Consider the following 21,979-nt stretch of genomic DNA (forward strand, 5'->3'; position numbering starts at 1 on the left):
CTTACTCTTCATACAACTTGTGCTTGAAACTCAAGTTGGTAAGAAACATATCTGCAAATGTTTCATATCTTTGTAGCCAAATCCTAAATACAAGCTGTACAAGGAGTTGATCAAGGAGCCAACAAGAGTAACATTTGACATCTGATTTGTCTGCTCTCAATTAAGAAAACCATCATTGTTCATGTAAAGTACTAACGAACAGTCAAAATGACATGAGTTCATTACTTATTCATAAGGGCAAACCATTAGTGGGTCTATCAATAAACTATTTCTATTGGCCCCTGAAAATGATGCTAGTTTTACAAAATTAACAATTTTCATAGGGAGACCTGGAGGGGTTGAAGGGAGGGTAGGGGAATGGGGAAAAAATTAAAACCTAGATGGATTATGTAAAGATGCAAATTTTCAATGATGAATGTCCTTATATTGTATACCTTAAATGTACCTAAATTTAAATTTTTTTCAGTCTACAGTATCCCAAGCTTCATTTCTCATGAAGATAATGAATCTATGCACCACGACCATAAACTTAATGAGAAAAAATGTTCTCAAAGTCAGTGCTTGTGACAGCTGTGTATGCATGCGCATTCTAATAAAAATAAAACACACATATTAGAAGCATCACATATTTAATGTCAAAAGGTTCAAATTCAAGTACAAAAATTAAACAACACGATTTCAACATTAAAAACTGGAACACTTCTTATTCAAATACAATGAATATCAAAAAAAATGAAGCATAACTATAAAATCCTTAAATATGTAACAGCAAAATTAGAATTTATTTCTGTAACAAATAATTAACTAAAATACTTAAATCTATTTTCAAGGACCACAATGGTAGACTGTGTTGTCTTTAGTACTGCATAAAGTTAGCATCTTAATCTTTTTGTCTCATCATTTCTTTCTACCTAATATATAATTGTTCCAATCTCCAATACAGATAGTGATCCTTGGTTATCAAATTTAATATAATTATTGTTTTCAAGTGGCTTAATATGTGAAAATTCTGCAAAGCAGTCACACAAAAAATAAACTACGGGGATCTATTGCCCACTCAGGAAGAAAATTCCGTTAAGTTTAAAAAGAATAGCAGTTTGAAAACCACTGAATAACTTTTCAAACATTGCATTTTTATAAATTCTACGACTCTGATATTCTGAATAACTTCTGGTGTTTAGTATGTTGGAATATATTATTTTTAAAGCCAAATGTGCAAACCCGATTCTAAAATAAAACAGTATTTTACTTTGCATGCTTTACACAAAGTAATTTTCATACTAATGTTTATAAGTTGTCTTCAGAAGAATGAGGCCTGATTGGAGATATATAGTCGTTGTCCAACACGGCTGCCATTAACAAGTGATACTGTTGGTGACAAGGGGCAGCTTGGATAAGAATAAGGCCTTGAAGTATAAGGAAGCACGCTGGGAATCCCAGAAGAGAGGGTAGCGCTAACAGGGGAAAGACTATTTATTGAGCTGCGACGGAAACTGCAGTCTGTAAATAAATACATGAACAATTACACTGCACATCTTTATGGACACAAATTTAATTCAGTGAGACAAAACATTAAAACTATATTCACATTTTAACATAATGTTCTAACATTCAAAAATCCTGATGATATTGTACCAGTGGTAAAGATTACTTCCAAGTCTCTGCAATGCAAATCCTAATATATTTACCAAGTCAGTATTTAATATTTCCTTCACTGACAAAATGCTTCAGAGATCTTAATAGAATGCATTCTTGGAGCTTGGTTTTTTTTTTTTAACATAGAAAATCTCTGATTTGTCTTGCTCCACAAAGAAGCCTCTTTCAAATTTGGTTCTAGCCTTAAGGGGTAGTTCATGAAGAAAAGATTTAAAAAAACAACAATTCATAGTTGCTTTCTTAAAAAACTGTACTATGCATCAAACCAGCATAAATATTACCCCTACACTTTAGAAACATTTGGCATAAACTAACTTGTAATAGTTCATTATCTAAATGCTAATAGAAACATTTATAAAATTCCACATACCAATTTAATGTTAAGAGTCCTACTGGTACCACAAAACAGTAAAATAAATCATCTTTATAAAATAAACTTTAAAAAAACATTATCAACTTAAGAGTATAGAAAAAATATCCAAAAATTAAACCAAATTATTAAAAAATTATATTTGAAATATTCTTCCATAGTATACATTCATCATATGCACCAATAATTTCCTGTTTCATAACTGTAATAATTATGTGTATGAATTAAGACCAAATTGGTAAATCCTGTACTTTCCAAAAACTCAACTATGTTCTTTAGTCAAAGGTATGACAATAACTGTATAATGGGTATTTATAAAAGTTACAGTGTTTCTAGGAACAGAAAGAGAGAAATTGGATCATTTAATGTACAGGTAGAGAGTTACTTTTTCTACAATACTGTCCTGGTATCATAACTGCGGCCTATAACACACGCGCTTTAACTTAGTGTTGTCATGGAACTTATGTTTAGCCAACAGGAATGAGATCAACTGCAGGAGAATAAGCTCAAGCAACATCAGAAAGGACCTAGTTAAAAAAATGGAAAAAATAAAAATCAGTTAAATATAGGTTCAATTTCTAGCACTGTTAACATGCTATTAGAATAATTTTATAACGTTTTTAATTTTTGTTAATTTTAACACAGTTTGTTTTAGAAAAACAAAGTTGCCAGTAAAATACTGTCAGTGTTTTGAGATTAGATGGGAAATTACTTTGATACTATTTGCTTTTCCAACACCCAATGTACGATAACCCCATGTATCACAGAAAGCTTATCTTCTTTTAAAAAATCCACTGCCTAAGGGTTAAAGAATGAATATAAAACTGAAATATTAATGGTTCCTATGTAGTAATGACTGTACCGTAAAACAATTCAGACTTCTTCCCTTCAGAAGATGTTATATAAATACAGTAGTACCTAAATTCACAAACGCTTTTTGTTTGCGAACAATTTGGTTCCCAAACAGAAGTGTTTGGCAAAACTTTGTTTTTGTTTGTGAACACTGCATCAGGTGACAAACACAACTGCAGCTATCTTTACCACACAAACATGGTCATCTTTTACAAAATCACAGTAGGAATTAAGTGGTAGCTTTGCTAGCTAGTTAACCTGTCATCAAGAGCCATGTACCTGTGATATACCTGGCCCCTTAAAATTTTGCCAACGTTTTCATTTCCAATACAATTCACAGGAGCAGGTATCTTAAGACAAGAAGATACAGTTTTCAGAGAGCGATCACTTTTGTTTTGAGTTTACATCCATTCAAGAAGTAAAGGAGAGGGCCAGGGATTTAGCTCAGTGGTTCTGCTGCCTGCCTCACAAGCACAAGGTCCTGAGTTCAATCCCCAGTACCAAAAAAAGAAAAAAGAAGTAATGCAACCTATTCATAAAAGGTGATATAGAAAAAAACCTTCAGGAAGACTTCAAAAAGAAGCTAGACATCTGACGTTAGCTATTCCCCTTCTGGGTTATCTTCCCAGAAGAAATAAAAGCATCATACCACAGCAATATATGAGCACCTATGTTTATAGCAGCAAGTTATAATAGCTAAATCTTGTTAACAGCCCAAATGCCCATCAACTACTGAATGGATTAAGATATATGTGGGTTTTTATACAATGGAGTACTACTCAGCCACAGGAAGGATAAACTTGAGACATTTCTAGCTAAATAAATACACCATGAGACCATACTCTTAAGTGCAATAAATCAGACACACGTATAGATATCACAGTGTCTTTCTGGTGTGAGAAACTGAAAGGGTAAATAAGGACCAAAATGTGTAATAGATACTGTGAAATACGAGGCTACTGTTCAAAAGGAAAGGGGAACTGGGGAGGTAGGAAGGGGAAGAAAAGAAGGGCAAAGAAAAAAATGAGAAAAGGATAAAATGGAAACAAAGCTTTATAAATAAGGAAGGGAAGAATTAAAAGGAGGGGAGGGGAATGGGGAACAAAGAGGAATCAAGATATACCATGTACAGGTACAAATTCCCTATGATGAGTGTGATCCTTATGTGTATCTAAATTGTACCAATTAATTTAAAAAAGAAGATGGACAAACCGTTGGCTATGAGCATAACAATTAGCACCTCTCCATTTCTGACAGTCCCCTCTTTAAATCTTCAATTTAAATAAACATACTTTTTAAGAGTAAATAAAGTAAAAAATTAAAAATGGACTGATTACTTTATTCATATATAGGCTAAATCAACAGAAACCCCCATACTACAGGTATAATAAAAAGCTCCAGACGTTTCTAAGACTATAAGCACTTCAAAAGTACATTTTATTCCTGAAATCACTAAGAATCTAAATATATTCAGGGAAATACCTGAGTGATTGGAAAGTAAAACATAAGATGAAATGTAAACTGTAAATAACTAGTAAAATAGATCTACGAGTAGAACCATGCTTTTCCTTAGAGATAACATATAATTTATGTATCATAGAAACCAGCAGAAATCATCATTAATGTTTACAAAAACTAAGTGAGTTTAAATCCCTAGTATATGCTACTTGCCCACCCCCTGGCTTTTCTTCTAAATGAGCTTCCTTGGCTCTTCAATCTCACCGCCTCAGGCTGGGTTTTGCATGCCCCTCTCCTCTTCTAAAGGAATGATTTAAGTTTTACATTTCATGCTATTCAACTTCCTTAAGGACTTAAAACTGGGGTACAATTGACACACAAAAAGATGCTCACACCCTGTGTGTTCATTTTAATGAGTCTTGCTACTGTATACATCCTTGCGATCCACACTCAATACAAGATATAAAACATATCCACCAATACAGAAGTTTCCTGTGCCCCTTTTCAGTTGACTGCAGTTCTGCTGGAGGCAACCACTTTCTGCTTTCTATCACAACAGATTTGTTTCACCTGCTTTGGAGCTTCATTTATCTTTCTTCTCTTGATATAATTTCTAAGAGTTACTCATACTGTACAATTCAGTAGTTTTTTCCCTTTTTCAAATGAGTTTATTCCATTGTATGAACATACCTAAATTCTTTATTCACCTGGTAATTAATTTCTGAGGTCTTGAGTTTTGACTATCATGAATAAAGCTGCTAAAAGGTATTCTCATACAAAATGTTTGTGAACATAGGTTTTCATTTATTTGGGGTAAATACCTAGGAATAGGACTGCTGGTAGATAAATTATGCTTAAGAGTTTTCCATTGTGCACCAGGGATTTAGGCTCAGTGCCGCCACCTGCCTTGCAAGTGCAAGGTCCCAAGTTTGATCCCTGGTACAAAAAAAAAGGGTTCCCCATTGTGACCTTTATATATTCACACCAATAAAAAACAAGACCTAGGGCCAGGAATTTAGCTCAGTGGTTCTGCCTCCTGCCTTGCAAGCACAAGGCCCTAAGTTCCATCCCCAGTACCAAAAAAGAAAGAAACAAACAAAAAAAGACCTCCAGTTAGTTATTACACATCCTCATTAACATCTGGCATTGTCAATATTTTTAATCATAGTTAGTCCAATGCATATGAAATTTTATCTGTGGTTTTGATTTTGATTTCCCCATGACTAATAATGTGGTCACTGCCCCACCCCCTTTTTTTTTTTTTGGTACCAGGGATCGAACTCAGGTCCTTGTGCTTGTGAGGCAAGCAGCGGCACCACTGAGCCTAATCCCTGGCCCTGCCACTGCCCTTTGAACATCTCTGGTAAAGTTGCTATTCAAACCTTTGGATCATTTTAGTTTGCTTCACCTTTCTACTTCAGATAATTAATTTTTTCACTCACCAAATTCCCTAATTCAAAATCACATACCAAGAATAGGCTGAGACTCTTAAAAGTCTCCGATTCAAATGACCTCTTTCATGTGAATGAGTATAACTGACCCACACAGATTGCTGAACAGAAAAAGAACAAGTTGGACTTCCTCAAGGATTCAGAGACAGTCCTCACCTTTTTGGACAAGTACTTTCCCACGACCTGGCATTTCTGTGCTTCCCCAGGTCACAGTCTTACAATACCTAGATGATATATTGGTATGTACCCCCTCAGAAAAACTCTTTAGCCAACCTACCAGTGCTCTGCTAAATTTTCTAGCAGACAAGGGTTATAAGGTTTCTAGATCTAAAGCAGAACTTTGTAGCCTTGAGGTAAAATATTGAGGCCTTATCATATCTAAGGGAATCCGAAGACTAGGGGAAGAAAGAATTAAACCAATACTTTCCTCCTAATACTTTCACTGTGTAAGAGAGCTAAGGGGATTCCTAGGGATTAAGGCTTTTGTCACCTTTGGATAGCAGGATATGGTGAGGTTGCATGACCTATCCACTTCTAAAAGAAACTCAAAAGACAGATACCCATATTTTAACCTGGAAACCTGATTATCTGCTCAACAGCCTGTAGAGTGCCTAAGACATAAAATAGATATTGTAGCAAAGGGATGGCCTGCATGCCTTACGAGCTATAGCTGCAGGAGCTCTCCTAATTTCAGAGGCATCCAAGCTAATTTTGGGCAAAGATCTCACTGTACATACACCCCACTGCATGGCAGGACTTCTTTCATCCAAAGGGGCATATGGCCATATTCACAATATCTTATCTTACTGTTTGGCCCATGTATACTTAACCATGTGTTTGGCCTTGTCTCCTCCGGACTTACAGCTACACGCCTACCCATGATGGAAATGCCTGCTGCCTACCTAGGACCTTTGGGTAGACCTTCTGAAGGGTATCCCTGAGTGCCAACCACAACTATAACCCTTTTCAGCCTGAAGTAGCTACAGCGGTCACCACCCTTTACCCCCTCATGGCAGTTCGGGATACTTCTTCAGAGGGGGCAATATTATAGATAGATGAGCTAGGTAGAAATGTTATAGGCAGGGCTAAGTCCTCGAGAGGGTCAGAGCAAAGGTGAAACACACCACACCTACATGTCAGCTGAAAACCAGACCTCAAATTGGAGACAAGAGGACCAGGCCTACACACTTCTTCAAAGAACTGGGCTTAGTGAAGTACAGATAGACATCAACCACCCTGGGGTGACCAGAGAACTCTGGGCCCACCGCCTCCTAGGAGAATCTTGTTCTTTCCATCCACAGTACTACCTGTCTCGCTTCCCAAGTGGACCACCATTACCTAAGTGACTGTGCTTGTAACCTTACTGAGTGTTTTTGCTGTGGCCCACGTTGCACCCACGTGGGTGTCACCCTTTAAAACTTCTCTGTGAAGTGGGGTCCTTGGGCTACTCACTCGGGACCCCTCCTGCCCCTTAGGAGCTTTCCTATCAGTATCTTTTTTTCCTACTAAAAAAAAAAAAAGAATACGCTGAAGACTAACCCCAGCCAGGTGTGGTGGCATGTTAGTCCCAGCCACTCAGGAGGGGAAGGTGGTGGAATCAGCTGAGGGCGGCAGTTTAAGACCAGCCCTGGCCGGTCTCAAAGAGATCTTTCAAAGGGGAGTGGGGGCTTCCTACTCTGTAGGGAAGTATTATTTCCATTTGATCAGCTTTTCCACTCTGGCAATCTTCTCTAACAGAATGCTCAAAGAAATGCTCAGGAAGTTATTACACGAGAGGAAAAAGTGAACGGTGCTACCTGGATTTTACTGTCACCTACCCAGGGCCATGCCTCTCATTTCAACCTGGGCAGCTCTGTGTTTCCTTATTTTAGATGCTCAACTTCTTGTAACATTTCATTTGTAGAAAAAAATCACTTTACCAAAAAAAAAGGCACGATAACAAGTGTTCTACTGTATTATTAGATACAGCATTTCTCTACATTTCAAACTTTCTACAACTTCCTATGTATACTTTGAATACAAACATTTTCAAAGAACAGATCTGATCTATGTAAATAATGACAGATAGGTTTACACTGTACAGTAGTTTCAATTGGACAGCAATGGTTAATGGGAACCCTGGATTCAGAACTTCAGACAGTGAATCTGGGATGAGCAGGGACTTAGCACCACAGGAGCAGGACATGTACCGTACACCTGCTTATGCAGCCACTGTCTTTCTCTGTCCACCATCTCATAGTGAATACCACCAAAACGCTTCTTAATGAAAACACAAGCAATGAATATAGTGATTTCTTTCTTCAAATTCTCATTTAGCTTCCAAATTCAATCTGATACATTTTAACCAAACTCTGCTAATTCTACAGTTGTTGTCTGACTGGTAAATCAAAAAACGTTATTAGTGACTTTAACATGAGTTCCATTATGTTAATTTTGGCTTTTTCTTTTACTTTATTTCATTTTGGTTTTTTCTTTTACTTTATTTCCAACCCAATACCTTTTATGCTAATTTTTCCATTAAAAATATATCCTTCACAATTGGTTTCTTTTTGGTAGCTATGCATTAGTTCTACCACATCTATTCCTTTTGTGATGTGCCACACGTGCAAATTCAGTGGTTTTAAGTTTTCAGAGTTGTACAACAAACTCTAGAATACTTTATTCTCCTAACCAGAAACTCAGTACCCTTCCCAGTTATACCTCATCCCCTCTTTCTTCCACTGCACCGAGCACTCACCTTTCTGTTAACATAAATTTGTCTATTCTGGTATTTTCATAAAAATTTATGTAAAATCACACAATTTTTGCGGCCTTTGGGACTGGCTTTTCAGAATATTGGCAAGATTCATCCAAGTTGTAGGATGCTCTCAGAATCTCATTCCCTTTTATGGTAGAATAATATTCCATTATGTGGATAAAGCACATTTTGTTTATACATTCATCAGCTGCTCTTCAGGTTTTATCCACCTGTTAGCTTCATAAACAATGCTGCTAAGGAATAACACTGTAATTTTATGTGTAGATGTATGTTTTCAAGAAAGTATAGACGTTTAAGGAATCAGTTAAAGACTCAGTAAAGTCACGATATCTTGTTTTCATATGATAAACTAGATAACAGTCAACTTTAAGCAGTGAAAACAAAAACATCTGTCTGAAAGCACTAAAAACAGCCAAGACAGTGACAGACTATAGGGTCATGATCTTAGACAAGAAGAAAACACAAGATGGTATACCTCTCTGGGGATATATTTCCCTACAAGGGCTGGTGAATTCCCAAGACAAGAGAAAAGCAAAGGAGGTGACAAGAGACAGACAAATTTCTTAAGCTAAGACAACAAAAAGAATAGCTGAGGTGCTACTAATGAGGCATGACTGAAACCCTGAGAAACAGTGAACCAGAAGTAGACCAACGTTAATAGAGGCTAAATTAAACTTTGACTCTCAATTCCTGCCTCTATTAAAGAATCTGGGCTTGTCAATCCTTCAGCCATGTTTCTAATGCCAAAATAAATCTTTCCTGAATAAAGATAACATGACATTAGTATTCAAATGATCTCCACATATTTTCATATATAATATCTAGCATTCAATCAAAAATAATGTCATACCAGGAGATAAAACAGTATCACCTAAAACCAACAGAAACAACTGTAACAGATCTCCAGAGTACTCAGGTAATAAAGTTTCAGAAGGTGTTGAAATAACTCTGCCAGAAATATTCAAGGAAATAAAAGACTAAAAATTTTAGAAAAGAAAATGGATATAAGAAGGTTCAAATGAAATTCTAGAGAAGAAATAAACCCAAATGGTTGTCAGCAGTTAGACACAAGTGAAAAAAAAAAAATTCATGAACCAAGATACAGGTAAGAATATTCAAACTATATGTACAAAAGGATAAAATATTCCATATGTGAAGTACAGTAAAAAGGTATAATACAGGTGAAACTGGAGTATCATAAAGGAGACAGAAGACAGGAAGATAGCATAGAAGAATATTTGAAAGCAGAATAATTAGACCTTTCTGAAACAAATGCATTAAAAAAGATGGCTCACCTAGCAAAAATAAACTTTCAAATGTATCAGGTACATCAAAAATATATTCAGAACAACAAAAACAGATAATTCGTAGGGCCAGAAATTTAGCTCAATGATTCTGCCGCCTGCCTCACAAGAACCAAGGTCCTGAGTTCAAGCACCAAGGTCCCAGTACCAAAAAAAAAGAAAAAGATAATTTGCTTGCACATATCCATACAAGAGTAAAGATGTGTTAAGTATTCTCTTGGCAGAATAAACAGTCCTGAACAAGTCTGGAAATGTAGGAAGAAAATAAAGATAAAGGAAATGATAAATGATGTATAAAAACAAAAAATGTATACTAAGTCTAAAAACTATAACAAGGCATCACAGGGTTCAAAACATATATAATTCAAAGTATTACAGAAATACTAATGACAGATTTAAATTATAAGAAAGGGACTAGGGCCAAGGATTTAGCTCAGCAGCACAGCGCCTGCCTGGCAAGCATGAGGTCCTGAATTTGATTCCTGGTACAAAAAAAAAAAAAAGAAAGGGACTAAAGTGTGCTAAGTTCCTTGTACTGTCCAGAATGTGACATAGTACTAATACCACACAGTTAGTTAAGAAGGCAGGTCAAAGACTACCAGATAATCACCAAAAGAACAGTACAAGTTGTAGGAGTACTATAACTAAAGACAAAAAAGCAAAAGGAACCATCTGAGAACAAACAGTAAAACATGAAGAAAAAATACAAAACAGCAAAACAAGAATCTTGATTCCAAGCCTACCAATAAGTACAATGAACGCAAGCTGACCAAACCCTACAAAGACTGACTCTGAACATAAATAACATGAAACAATTAGCAATATATTAGGCTCACTGAAAGTCTAAGAAACAAGTACAGTAAACAGATGGGAAAACTTACAAAAACTCTAACACAAGAAGTATAAATTTACATTAGTATAGTGTCAGAGAAAGTAGCCTTTGAGGCAGAAATGCATTACAGAGACAGAGTGACACAGAATAACAAAAGGTTTCCCTTCATGAGAAAAACAAAACAGTTCTAAATTTCTCTGCAAAAGCAAATCCTGAAAGAACTAAAAGAAAGGATAAAGTTATAGCTATAATGTATGATTTTCATAACTTCTCTAATAACAGGATTAATGTGGTTTTTGGTAAAAATATTACAGAGAAATGTGAACAATATGAAGAGCAAACTTGGCCGGTATTTGTTTTGTTTTGTTTAATTTTGTGAGACAGGATCTCGCTATGTAGTTCAGCCTGCCCACAAAATCTCTATGCAGCTCAAGCTGCATGGCAATCAAATTCATGGCAATCCTGCTGCCTCAGCCTCCAGAGTGCTAGGATTACAGGTGTACACCATGTCTGGCTTGTTTTGTTCTGCTGCTTTTTTGAGAAAGGATCTCTCTATGTTGTTCAGGCTGGCCTTAAACTCACTATGTAGCCCAGGCTGGTCTCAAACTTGCAGCAATCCTCCTGCCTCATCCTCCCCAGTGCTGAGATTATGGCGTGCGCCACTATGTACAGCTGACCTAACTGGTATATGAAGTTGTTATAAGCTGAATTGTGTCTCCCAAAAGTCTAAGCCCAAAGTACCTCAGAATGTACCCCTATTCTGAAGATCACTGCAGATGTAATTCATCAGGATGTGGCCACACTGGAGTAAGATGGACATTTAATTGAATGTGATGACTGCTACCCTTACAAGAACAGCAAGAACAACAAGTCCAGAAACAAAAAACATGGAAAAGATACCCATGTTATGACAAAGGCAGAAGGCAGATGACGCATAAACAAAGAATTTCAAGGATCACTTGGCAAATACTGGAAGGTACAAAAGGCAAAGGACTGTACCCAACAGGTTTCAGAAGGAACACCACCTTGTCAACAGAATGCAAGAAATAAATTCCTGGTGCTTTGCCACAGTAGCCCTTGGCAACTAATATATTAAAATTAACAACTGTAAACACATCTTTGGCGGGGCGTGGTAGCACACGCCTGTCTGTAATCTCAGCACTCGGGAGGCTGAGGCAGGAGGATTGCTGTGAGTTTGAGACCAGCCTGGGCTACATAGTGAGTTCCAGGTCAGTCTCAACTACATAGTGAGACCCTGTCTCAAAAAAAAAAAAAAAATTCTTTAAATAGACATGCAATATTTTCTTTAATTGGATCAGTTAAAAAAAACTGAAATGATAGAATATGCCTTATAATTACAGTAAAATGAACAAAAAATGACTAAAAATTTCTATAGGTTTAGAAATTAACATCAATAGGTCCAGAAGAAATCAAAGCAGAAAGTAGAAAAAAATTTTCAACAAGTGACAATAAAATACATCAAATATTAAAAGAGAAGTGGGAAGCCTTAAAATGCATATGGTATAATAAAAGAAAGGCTGAAAACTCTAAACTTGGATGGCTTTTTAAATATTTCTTATATATTCAAAAATACTGCACCAATCTTACTTTTCTAGAGAACAAATGAAAGCATTTCACAAATATTTTTATGATGAAAGCATACAGACAATCTCACTAATGAGCACAGCTGTAAAACTCCTAAAAAAAACTATCATAAATTTAACAAATGTAAAGATAATATACTCCCAACGACGAATGTCATTATACTGTACACCTAAAATACCCCAATAAATTTAATGAGTTAAAAAAAATGATGCATCATGACAAATTTAGTTTATTTCAGAAATACAAAGTTGATCTACTTTTCAGGCATCAATGCAATTTGCCACATTAAAGCAGTAAAAGACAAAAATGACGTGATTAAATAGGTACAGAAATTATCTATTCATGATTGAAAATTCTAAGAATATAAGGGATAAAATGATAAAGGACTTTTACAAATAAAATCTATAACATCCTACCTTGGTGGAGAAATAGTCAAAGTTTACATGGTTGTCTTCTATCATCATTTGTGTGCAATGCTGAGCAAGCAGCTCTAGCCAGTGCAACAAGAGGAAAAAGCATAAGGATGTAAAAGAAGGGAAAACTCATTACTGTAGCTGACTAAAGTGTATACAAAGAAAAAGTACTGTTGAGCCAAGCCATTAGAATCAAGTCAGTAGTTTTATCCATTTTATCAAAAGTAAATTATATATACATAACATAGGAACAATCAGAAATAAAAATTAAAAGAAAACACCTTTTACAATTGCACTGAAAAGCATTTAAAACAGAATAAATTCACAAAATTCATTACTGAAATGCAAGGGCTGAAAAGAGCTAATTTTGAAAAAATACAAATAGGAAGATATTCTCTACCAAATATCAAGATTCTTCATAAAGTTATGTAATTAAAACAATGTATTATTGGGCAAGCAAAAAGAGATCAATAAAATGGAACATTCAGAATAAGGCACATATCTACATATGCATTTAACTAGGTACGTGTGCACACACATGCACGTGCATACTTATATAACTAGGAATGTTTGCATCTGTATGCATACTTACATAACTAAGCACACACGTGGGTGCGTGCGTGTGTGTGACTGTAAATGCACGAATTCATACCTAGGCATATGTGCATGTGTGTGTGCATACTTTCCTAACTAGGAACATATGTGCGTGTGCACATACTTGACCTATGTACAGTGGTACTACAGAACCTTGAGAAATGACAGTCTTGGGTGAATACTGCTCAGAAAGTGAAAATCCACACTGGTGAAGGGAAGGGGGAGGAACCTGTTCTCATGTTCACCTAGAGATTAAAAAAAGTCTTTGAAAGATGATACAGAGTACTGCATGACCTCGAGATAAGTAAGAATTTCTTGGAGGATACAAATCAAAAGATCAATTAATTGAATCATATTAAAATGAGTACTGTTTTGTCGATATACCACAAAGATTCTAAAAAGAAGACACACACTAGAGAATGGTATACACACACACACACACACACATCTCCAACTAACAGCTTACATGTTAAAAGAGAATGAAACAGGCTAATAGTTAGAATAAAGGGACAATAGACTTAAGAAACACACCCTAAGAGGACAGCACAGACCCCTCCAATCCTACTAAATAATTCTTGCTATCACTAAACTGTGATGGAAAAATGACAACCTCAAGGAGATAGCAATATATTCTAGCCAAATTGTCCAAAACTGAAAATATAGATACCTCTTGTATTTGGCAAGAATACACAACTGGAATACTCACATACACTGCTACCAGAGAGTAAATTGGTTTGACCACTTGGACCATCCATTAAAATTCGAAAAATGGGAACCACCACCTGAACTCCACAAAATTGCATTCAAATGAGCACCAAAATTAAACCATGTGCAAGAATCTTCATAGCATCATTATTCAAGTGGCCCCACACAGAGAAAATGACTCATGAATGAAAACAGCAAACTAAAGTCTATCATTTCAACAGAATATGTGCTAAGCATTTGAGTAAATGAACAGAACTGCTACAAGAAACATGGATCACTCTCATAAATATAATGTTCAAAGGAGCCAGAGAAGAGTGGATAAAATTTTTAAGTTTCAAATAAAAAAAAAGTCAGAAGAATGGCTTCAATGGGGAAGGAGGGAAGGAAATGTCTTGAGGGAAATATGAGAAAGTATCCGGGAGTTTTAATATTTTATGAGTGGTGCTTACACAGATGTGGTCCCTCACACTAACTCACTGGGCCAACACGTGACTTTGCACTGTGTTTGCATGTAACATTATAACTTAAGACTTTTTTTAAAAAAATAGAAAATGTAACACCTACCAGTGAAATACATAAAAGTTGATAACCTGTAATTCTGATAAAATCAATGATTACAAGTTACTATTAAAACAAAACATATAAAATGAAAATGATTAAAACTGTGGTAGTAATTTTCAGTACAGATACTAATGGGAAAACGATTAAATACAAAACAAATCTTTTCATTATGCCTTAACTATCTACCACCTGGAGCTTTATAATAAGTTTTCCATTAATCTTAATTTGAAAGAAACTTTACCAGGGAACAATGAGCTCAGTGTGATGGGGCACACCTGTAATCTTAGCACTGTAGGAAGCTGAGGCCAGAAGATTCCAAGTTCAAACCCAACTTAGGTAATAAGACTCTGACTCAAAATTAAAAAACAAAAGTGCCGGGGATTTAGCTCAGTGGTTCTGCAGCCTGCCTCACAAGCATGAGGTCCCAAATTCAATCCCCAATACCAAAAAAAATTAATTACTTAAAAAATGTAAAAGGGGCTGGGCATGTAGCTCAGTGTGAAGGCCCTGAGTTCAATTCTCAGTATTAAAAAAAATCAGAGAATACTAGATTTATATTATCAATCTATTACAAATAAATTTCTGTTAATACAGAAGAGATGGTAATAATGCTCAGAGCAAAAGCAAAAACTAAAAGCAGGAGTCCCAATTTAGTGTTAAACTCAAGATTACTACTTACTGGTACTTTTGTCCAATATAATTTGCTATTTCACTCATGTCATTTCATTTTTGAAAGTATCAATAGTTAATATATTCTGAGAAATTATTTCAAAGGGAATTATCTGTAATTCAGATGATAGGAAAGAGACTAGAGAAAAGAAACTCATGTCAAAACGTCAAGAAGAAGAACAGCACAAATGAAGTTTCAAATATTAGAAACAGAATCTTTACTTGCTTTCTGTAAAATGGGAATCAGTAAATGTACTGTTTTTAGTTTTAGTATGCAGGAATATGAGCCAAAATAAACTAGGTAAAATTACATTACTTCAGATTCTAATTTTCATTAATTTCAATGACACAGTATTGCAGATATATGACTTCTTGCATCAAAAGTATAATGAGAATTTTTAAGTCACTTAAAACTAACTGCACAAGGGCCAGGGATTCAGCTCAGTGGTTCCACAGCCGGCCTCTGCCTCACAAGTGCAAGGACCTAAATTCAATCCCTGGTACAAAAAAAAAAAATAAAAAAAACTAACTGTACAAGCATATTCAATGTCTTTGAAGGTTTGCCTGGTCTCTTGATCTGAGAAAAAATTCCAAATAAACTGTGAAGTATTGCAATGAAAGATGAAAAACTGTTCTACAGACCATACTGCTATTATTATAGGCCATACTATTTCTTCTTTTGAAGATAGAAAGTAAATGGGTAAGTAGGATTCCAGTTATTCCAAAGAAGCCTAATAAATTGGCATCCTAAATTGGATATCTATTATAAAGTAATAAGTATATAAAGTAAATAGCAAATTGTTGACTAATAGAGAATATGTCATTTGAGATTACTATATCCAAGAAAAAGCTTAATATGAGATAAGTAAATGAAGATGAACAGAACAGTTCATCTCGCTTACAGAGCGAGCTATGTTAGGAAAGGGCTAGAACTAACAGTGAGCAAGTGAAGTTGGGCGTACATCTGAAAGCAGGAGGCCTACCTCCATGGTTAGGTATGGTGGAGCCCAGCAAAAGAACACTCCGAGAAGGAAATGGGAGTTCAGGGTACCTGAGTGTGTCATAAAAGCAGCTACTGTGTCTTCCTAGCAAAGAAATAATGAGAAAACAGTGAAACTTTTTCAGTGGGCTCATACAGCTAAACTATGTAAGAAAGTACAGTAAAAAGAGCATAAGGCCAGGGATTTAGCTCAGTGGTTCTGCCACTTGCCTCCCAAGCCCAAGGTCCTCAGTTCAATCCCCAGTACCAAAATGAAAAAAGAAAGAACCAGAGTATCAAGCAGCTGGGGGCAAGAAAACATGAAAAAACTGCCTGTCTGTAATATGTCCAGCATCTGGATAGAGGAAAACACCTTTATCTACCACCCTGAAAGGAATGCCACTGGTTGATAAAGTTTATCCTACAATAAACTTTACAATCCCAAAACCTGCCTGCACACAGGTTCACAAAACCTTTCCTCCTTAGGTCAGCTCACTTAGGATTAGCCAGTGCGGTGTCCTGAACCTAGAATATGGATGGGCTTATAGGACTTTTCCCGGAAAAGTCTCTCTTGTCATATTTTAATTTTTAGAAAACTAATGTGTCAAAAATATTTTACAAGTCCACAGTCTATTGACACCTGTTCAATCTCAGGCAAAGGCTAGTTTCTTACCGCGACTGTTTGGGAAAGTTGCAAACAATAGCCTTACCTAACTGGGACCTTGGGTAAATTATTTAACCAACTTCTTCACTTGTTAAAAAGAAAAAAATGAAAAAGTCTCAGGACTAAAATAAAATCTACTTCAACTAATTGTGAGAATAATGTATTACATAAGGCATTTAACAGAATTCCTAATATACAGTAAGTATTCAAAGCATTTAACTATTATTACTACTTTTATTACATATGATTGGAAACTCTTGCTTGCATTTCTTATTTATTATGGGTGTAAGTGTAAAGTCTAAATATAAATTTATAAAACTGAAATATACATTATGAATATAAAATATAAATGAATAACTCACTTTACACTTACAATTACTCTGAGATAAATGCTGTTATCATCATTGCCATTTTACAGATGAGGAAGCTAAAGTACAGTGAAGTCACTTTTCCAAGTCAGCAATATAGCTGGACTGTGAACCCAAGAAATCAAGCTCTAAATGTCACGTTCTTCTATCGTCTTTCCCTGTAGTTAGTTTACACTACATTTTAAGTGCTGAATTTCCTTTTGCTGAAAAGCTCTATCTTCTGACTCTCACCCCAGGCTAGATCGGGTTACCCAAACCCATTTTCTTATGTCCTATACTACTTTAGAACACTTGTCAAAACCCTAAGTAACATCTCCTTCATTAGAGCAAAAAAGCCCTATTAAAGCACCAAAAGGATCTTATTCACAACAGTGATCTTTATATAAAACAAACTGTTCATTAAGTATTTGTTGAACAGTATTTTAACAAGGGTTTACCAGTTACCAGTTAAAATTGAAAATGACAATGAAGTGAATGGTAATAAACAGAAGAAGTATTCACGTAAGAACAAGGATGCCCAAATCAAACATTCATAGGTCAGCAAAGGGCAAATTTTTAAAGGGTTTCAGGACAGCAAGGGAAGAGGTGTTACAGAATATCATTATGATTACAACTGTCTAGTAAAAACTCTTTCCCCCATACATTTAACTATACAAATTTAAAATAAATTTCAAAAATCTAGAGGTTTGGGGTTTGGGATTTGATATTTACTGAGGAATATAGTTTTTAGTAGTTTAAAGCGCAGGCTGGTTCTGGGGTATACTGTCATAATCTACCACTCTAAAAACATTTTTTATTTGACTTGCATCTATTCACTGGCACATCAAAGGGAAATACTAAGGTCTTTTTTTCTCTGAAAAATGTGTCCTCTTGAGATATTTGAAGATGGCAATCTTAAATATATAAGGTCTTCTATACAAATATCAGTATTTACAGACTAAACAGCCCAAACAATTCAGTTGTTCACTGCTCTAACTTCGTGGGTTTTTTTTTCGTGTTTTTCCAGGCTCTCCCTAGTTGGCAAACTGTGCTATGCAAAGGCAAGCATTCCAGATACAGTCTGAGCAGAATACAATTATTTGGTCTGGATGCTATGCAACTGTCTTATTTTTCCTTGAATTACATTAATTTGAGAATCTCTAAAGAGTAGTACAATTTTTGTTCTGGTTTTAATAAAATAATACAAATTCTTATTTCTGATTGGATGGCTTTCACTTTGACTTTATTTAGTAATAAAAATATACAAGCTGAGGAATATAAAGATAGGTTACATAGTTTAAAAAATAAAAACATGCACTCTGCCCACACTTACAAACAAAATTATCAAGGCCCTAGAAATTTGCATTCTTTCCAAATTCTCCCTCTAAACTCTTAAAGTAATCATGATCCTAATTTTATGTTAATAATTCCCTTGCTTTTTAAAAATTATTTTATCTTATATTCATATATCCCCAAATAATGTATCATTTAGCTTTGCTTGGCTTTATTTTCCTAATCATAATTTCCCATCGTCTGAATTCCTTCAACTTAAAAATTCCATCGTTTTGTATTTTACATATTTTTAATAAGCCACCTCAAATCTTCTGTGGAATGAAGCAGCAATGAAAACGAATAACACGTCCATAACCAGTTAAAAAGACAGGGAAAAGGCAGAGGGCAGATTAATATTCTACCTAGGTTGCCGCAACACATCGATATGAAAGAATGTCATCTGTCCCCAACAAGAAACTGGGATGATGGGAAAGTGAACACTGTAACAGAGGTTTTAAGTTTTTAATTATCTTGACTTAAAATATCATATTATTAAAGAGCACCCCAGGATAAACATAATTAAAGAAAACAATTATATTTGCGTTATTTAGTCTCAATGTAAGTATTCACATCTCATATCTAAATAAACATACTTGGAAACTGACTACAGAAATTGTCCTTGTACAAATATCATTAACATAGAAGTTCAAATTGAAAGAACTAAAAATCATTACTACATAAAAATTCAGATAAAATGTTCAGACAATGAAATAATTTCTCAATTCAAAGAAAGAGTACCTGACATCATTAAGCTACTTCTGAGCCTAGAAAGACTGGTAAAAGACTGGCTACACCCTCCCTAAGCCATGGGAGCTTACGGAACACCTCCCCACTTACAGCATAAACCACAAGAAAAATAGCAATAACAAGGTAAATCAAAATGCAAAAATGTTTAAAACTCAAATGAGTTAATGCTGGTATATGACTAAGAGTCACAGAGACCAAGAATATTTCAATATCAGAATATAAAAATGTTAAGTCTACAAAGTAAATCACAGGGGAAAAGTTAATAGATAAATTGGGAACACTCATATTTGTAAATCCCCTTCAGAAGCTAAGCGAGTACTTTGTACCACTTAAGTAATTGTATTTTTGTTTATAATCCTTAGAAGAAAAAAATCCTTTTCCAATGTTCTGGTATCACTATTTTTGTATTTGGTATGTCTAAATTTTATACCAAGGAATCCGTCTGAGATTTATCAATCTCTCAATGAAAGACATGTAGATGAATGATGTACAGACATGAAACTCTTTTCAATTAATGAATATTTCTATTTTACTTGTTTTCCTACAAACAAAAAGCGAAGATATAAATTTAAACTTGCATCTAAAGATTCATTCAAAATGGCTCAACTAGAATCTTACAAATTCTGTGCTCCAAATAATCCAGTATTTTCATAAACCCACACCTACAGACTTACTTTGAAACAAAAGTAAAAGAGCAGCAGAATAAAAAAGTAAGCCATCCACACAGGCACACATGCAGCTAATTTTATGGACATTCATTTACCCCACAGCTTGCCCAGTAAACAAGCAGACTGGAATGAGTATTGCTGAAACAAACTTAACAAAAGGAATTAAGTTAGGGGCCAGGGATTTAGCTCAGTGGTTCTGCCACCTGCCTCACAAGCCCAAGAACCCAACTTCCATCCCCCGTACCAAAAAAACAAAAATTAAGTTAGTAAGCATGTAGTCTTACAGCAATATATAAAACAGGGTTACAAAGTAAGCTAAAATAAAAACTGCTCTAGTAATAACTTCCTTTGAAAACATAGGACAATCAAAATGTTTAAAAGAAAAAGTGAAAAGGTCAACATATCTATTCTGAAAAAGTAAGTGTAATTTTATATGTTGGTTTACATTTTTTATTAAACCTCATTTACTTATTCAAGTATCAATCCACTGAATTATCTTCTGTACAAAGATCAAGTCATGCTGTTTAAACAGCTAACAAACAGTGTTAGAGTAGACCCATCAAATTATCAGGAAATACAATTACAATAGGTTGATTTTTTTTTTAAAGACTGTGGTCTTCTTACTGTGGAGAAAGTTCCTGAGGATTGAGCCCAGGGTCCTACTCGCACCTGGCATTTATTCACACTACCACAGAGCTACGCCCCATCAACTGTGCACAGAATTACAGTAGAAGTCATTATAGTATCGGTGCAGAGTAAGATCATATTATATTATTTACTGGATCAAAGCAACACAGAAATAAACTAAGTTTAGTTATCCAAATCATTTTCTTAAAATATAAATACTGTGAATGTAGACGTTCATAAACAGGTCATTTTTATAGCTAAAGTATCATCTATTACAAGAAAAATAATGGCCTATTATGTAATTAATACATACCCAAATGCTATCAATTTAAGGATTAAGAAAATCTAAGTAGTTATTAATACTCTAGTGGCTTAAAACTTTCAAATAGTTGGGGAAACTGAGATTTTAAATTTTGTTTTGGTTTGAAAATCCACAGGGAAGGGTACGATTGGAAGTGAAATAGTACCAGGTCTTAGATGGGATACACTGGTCAGCACACAAAACAAGGTGAATTTCACCAGGATCGATAATGCATCAGATATAAACTAATGATTTTATTTTAAACAGAAGGTCTAGAGGTAACTAAACCAGAATAACTTTTAAGTGATTAAAATTACAAAATAAATGGCAAGGGGTGAAGAGGAAGGGAAGGGGAAATAAGCAGAATAATGATGTGCCATGTATAGGGACCAAATAACCCCAATTAATGTAGATATTATATATCATAATGTGAGCTGAGACAAATAACATCTGTAAGAATAAAAAAGGGACAGAGGAACCTGAGGAGGGGGGAGGGGAATGGAAGGGGTTTCTGAAAAAGAAAGAACATACTGTAATATGTACATGTAACCAATCCCAAGATGACTGTAAATATATGAACAGCAAATGCACAAATAAATTTTTTTTTAATTTTGAAAGCTCTTTAGGTAACACTGAGATATATATTTGATGGACAATGAATGAACATAGCCTGCACACAAGTGAAAAGGCATACATACTTTCTCTTGATCCTTTAAATAAAAAAATAGTATAGGAAAAAAATAAATCACAAAATAAACTCATGACAGTAAAACCACTGATAATGTAAAGTATCTGTCTCCATTCACTCATCCATTCATTAATGACACTGCTGTAGCAGAAAATATCACTGTCTACTAAATACTAAACTAGGAAGCAATAATAAAGGTATGGCAAGTTGAAGACTAACTTCAGTCTCTCGCACTTTTTTCTGATTTAAACAAAAACAAAGTAAGGAACAGATAGCTAAATATCAATATAACATTAAAATTTCTTTTAAAGCTACATTAAAAAATATTTAGGTGACACCATGTGGCAAAATTATGAACTGCTATAGTCATCATAGAACACAATTTATTGTAGCATTTG

At 34.9% G+C, this 21,979-nt stretch overlaps 1 protein-coding gene across 1 annotated transcript in view; it reads right to left on the minus strand.

Annotated features, from left to right (window-relative positions):
* Positions 1 to 854: 854 nt before the first annotated feature.
* The window catches only part of Rbm46 (RNA binding motif protein 46), a 43,078-nt gene continuing 21,953 nt past the window's right edge, over positions 855 to 21,979 (minus strand). Inside the window, exon 6 of the mRNA XM_010627983.2 lies at positions 855 to 1,500. Within this exon, the coding sequence (XP_010626285.1) occupies positions 1,301 to 1,500 (200 nt within the window). The 3' untranslated portion in view covers positions 855 to 1,300. The remainder of the gene's footprint in view (positions 1,501 to 21,979) is intronic.

The sequence above is a fragment of the Fukomys damarensis genome, unplaced genomic scaffold, assembly GCF_012274545.1.
Source record: "Fukomys damarensis isolate Sample0158 unplaced genomic scaffold, DMR_v1.0_HiC HiC_scaffold_38, whole genome shotgun sequence".
Lineage (NCBI taxonomy): Eukaryota > Metazoa > Chordata > Mammalia > Rodentia > Bathyergidae > Fukomys > Fukomys damarensis.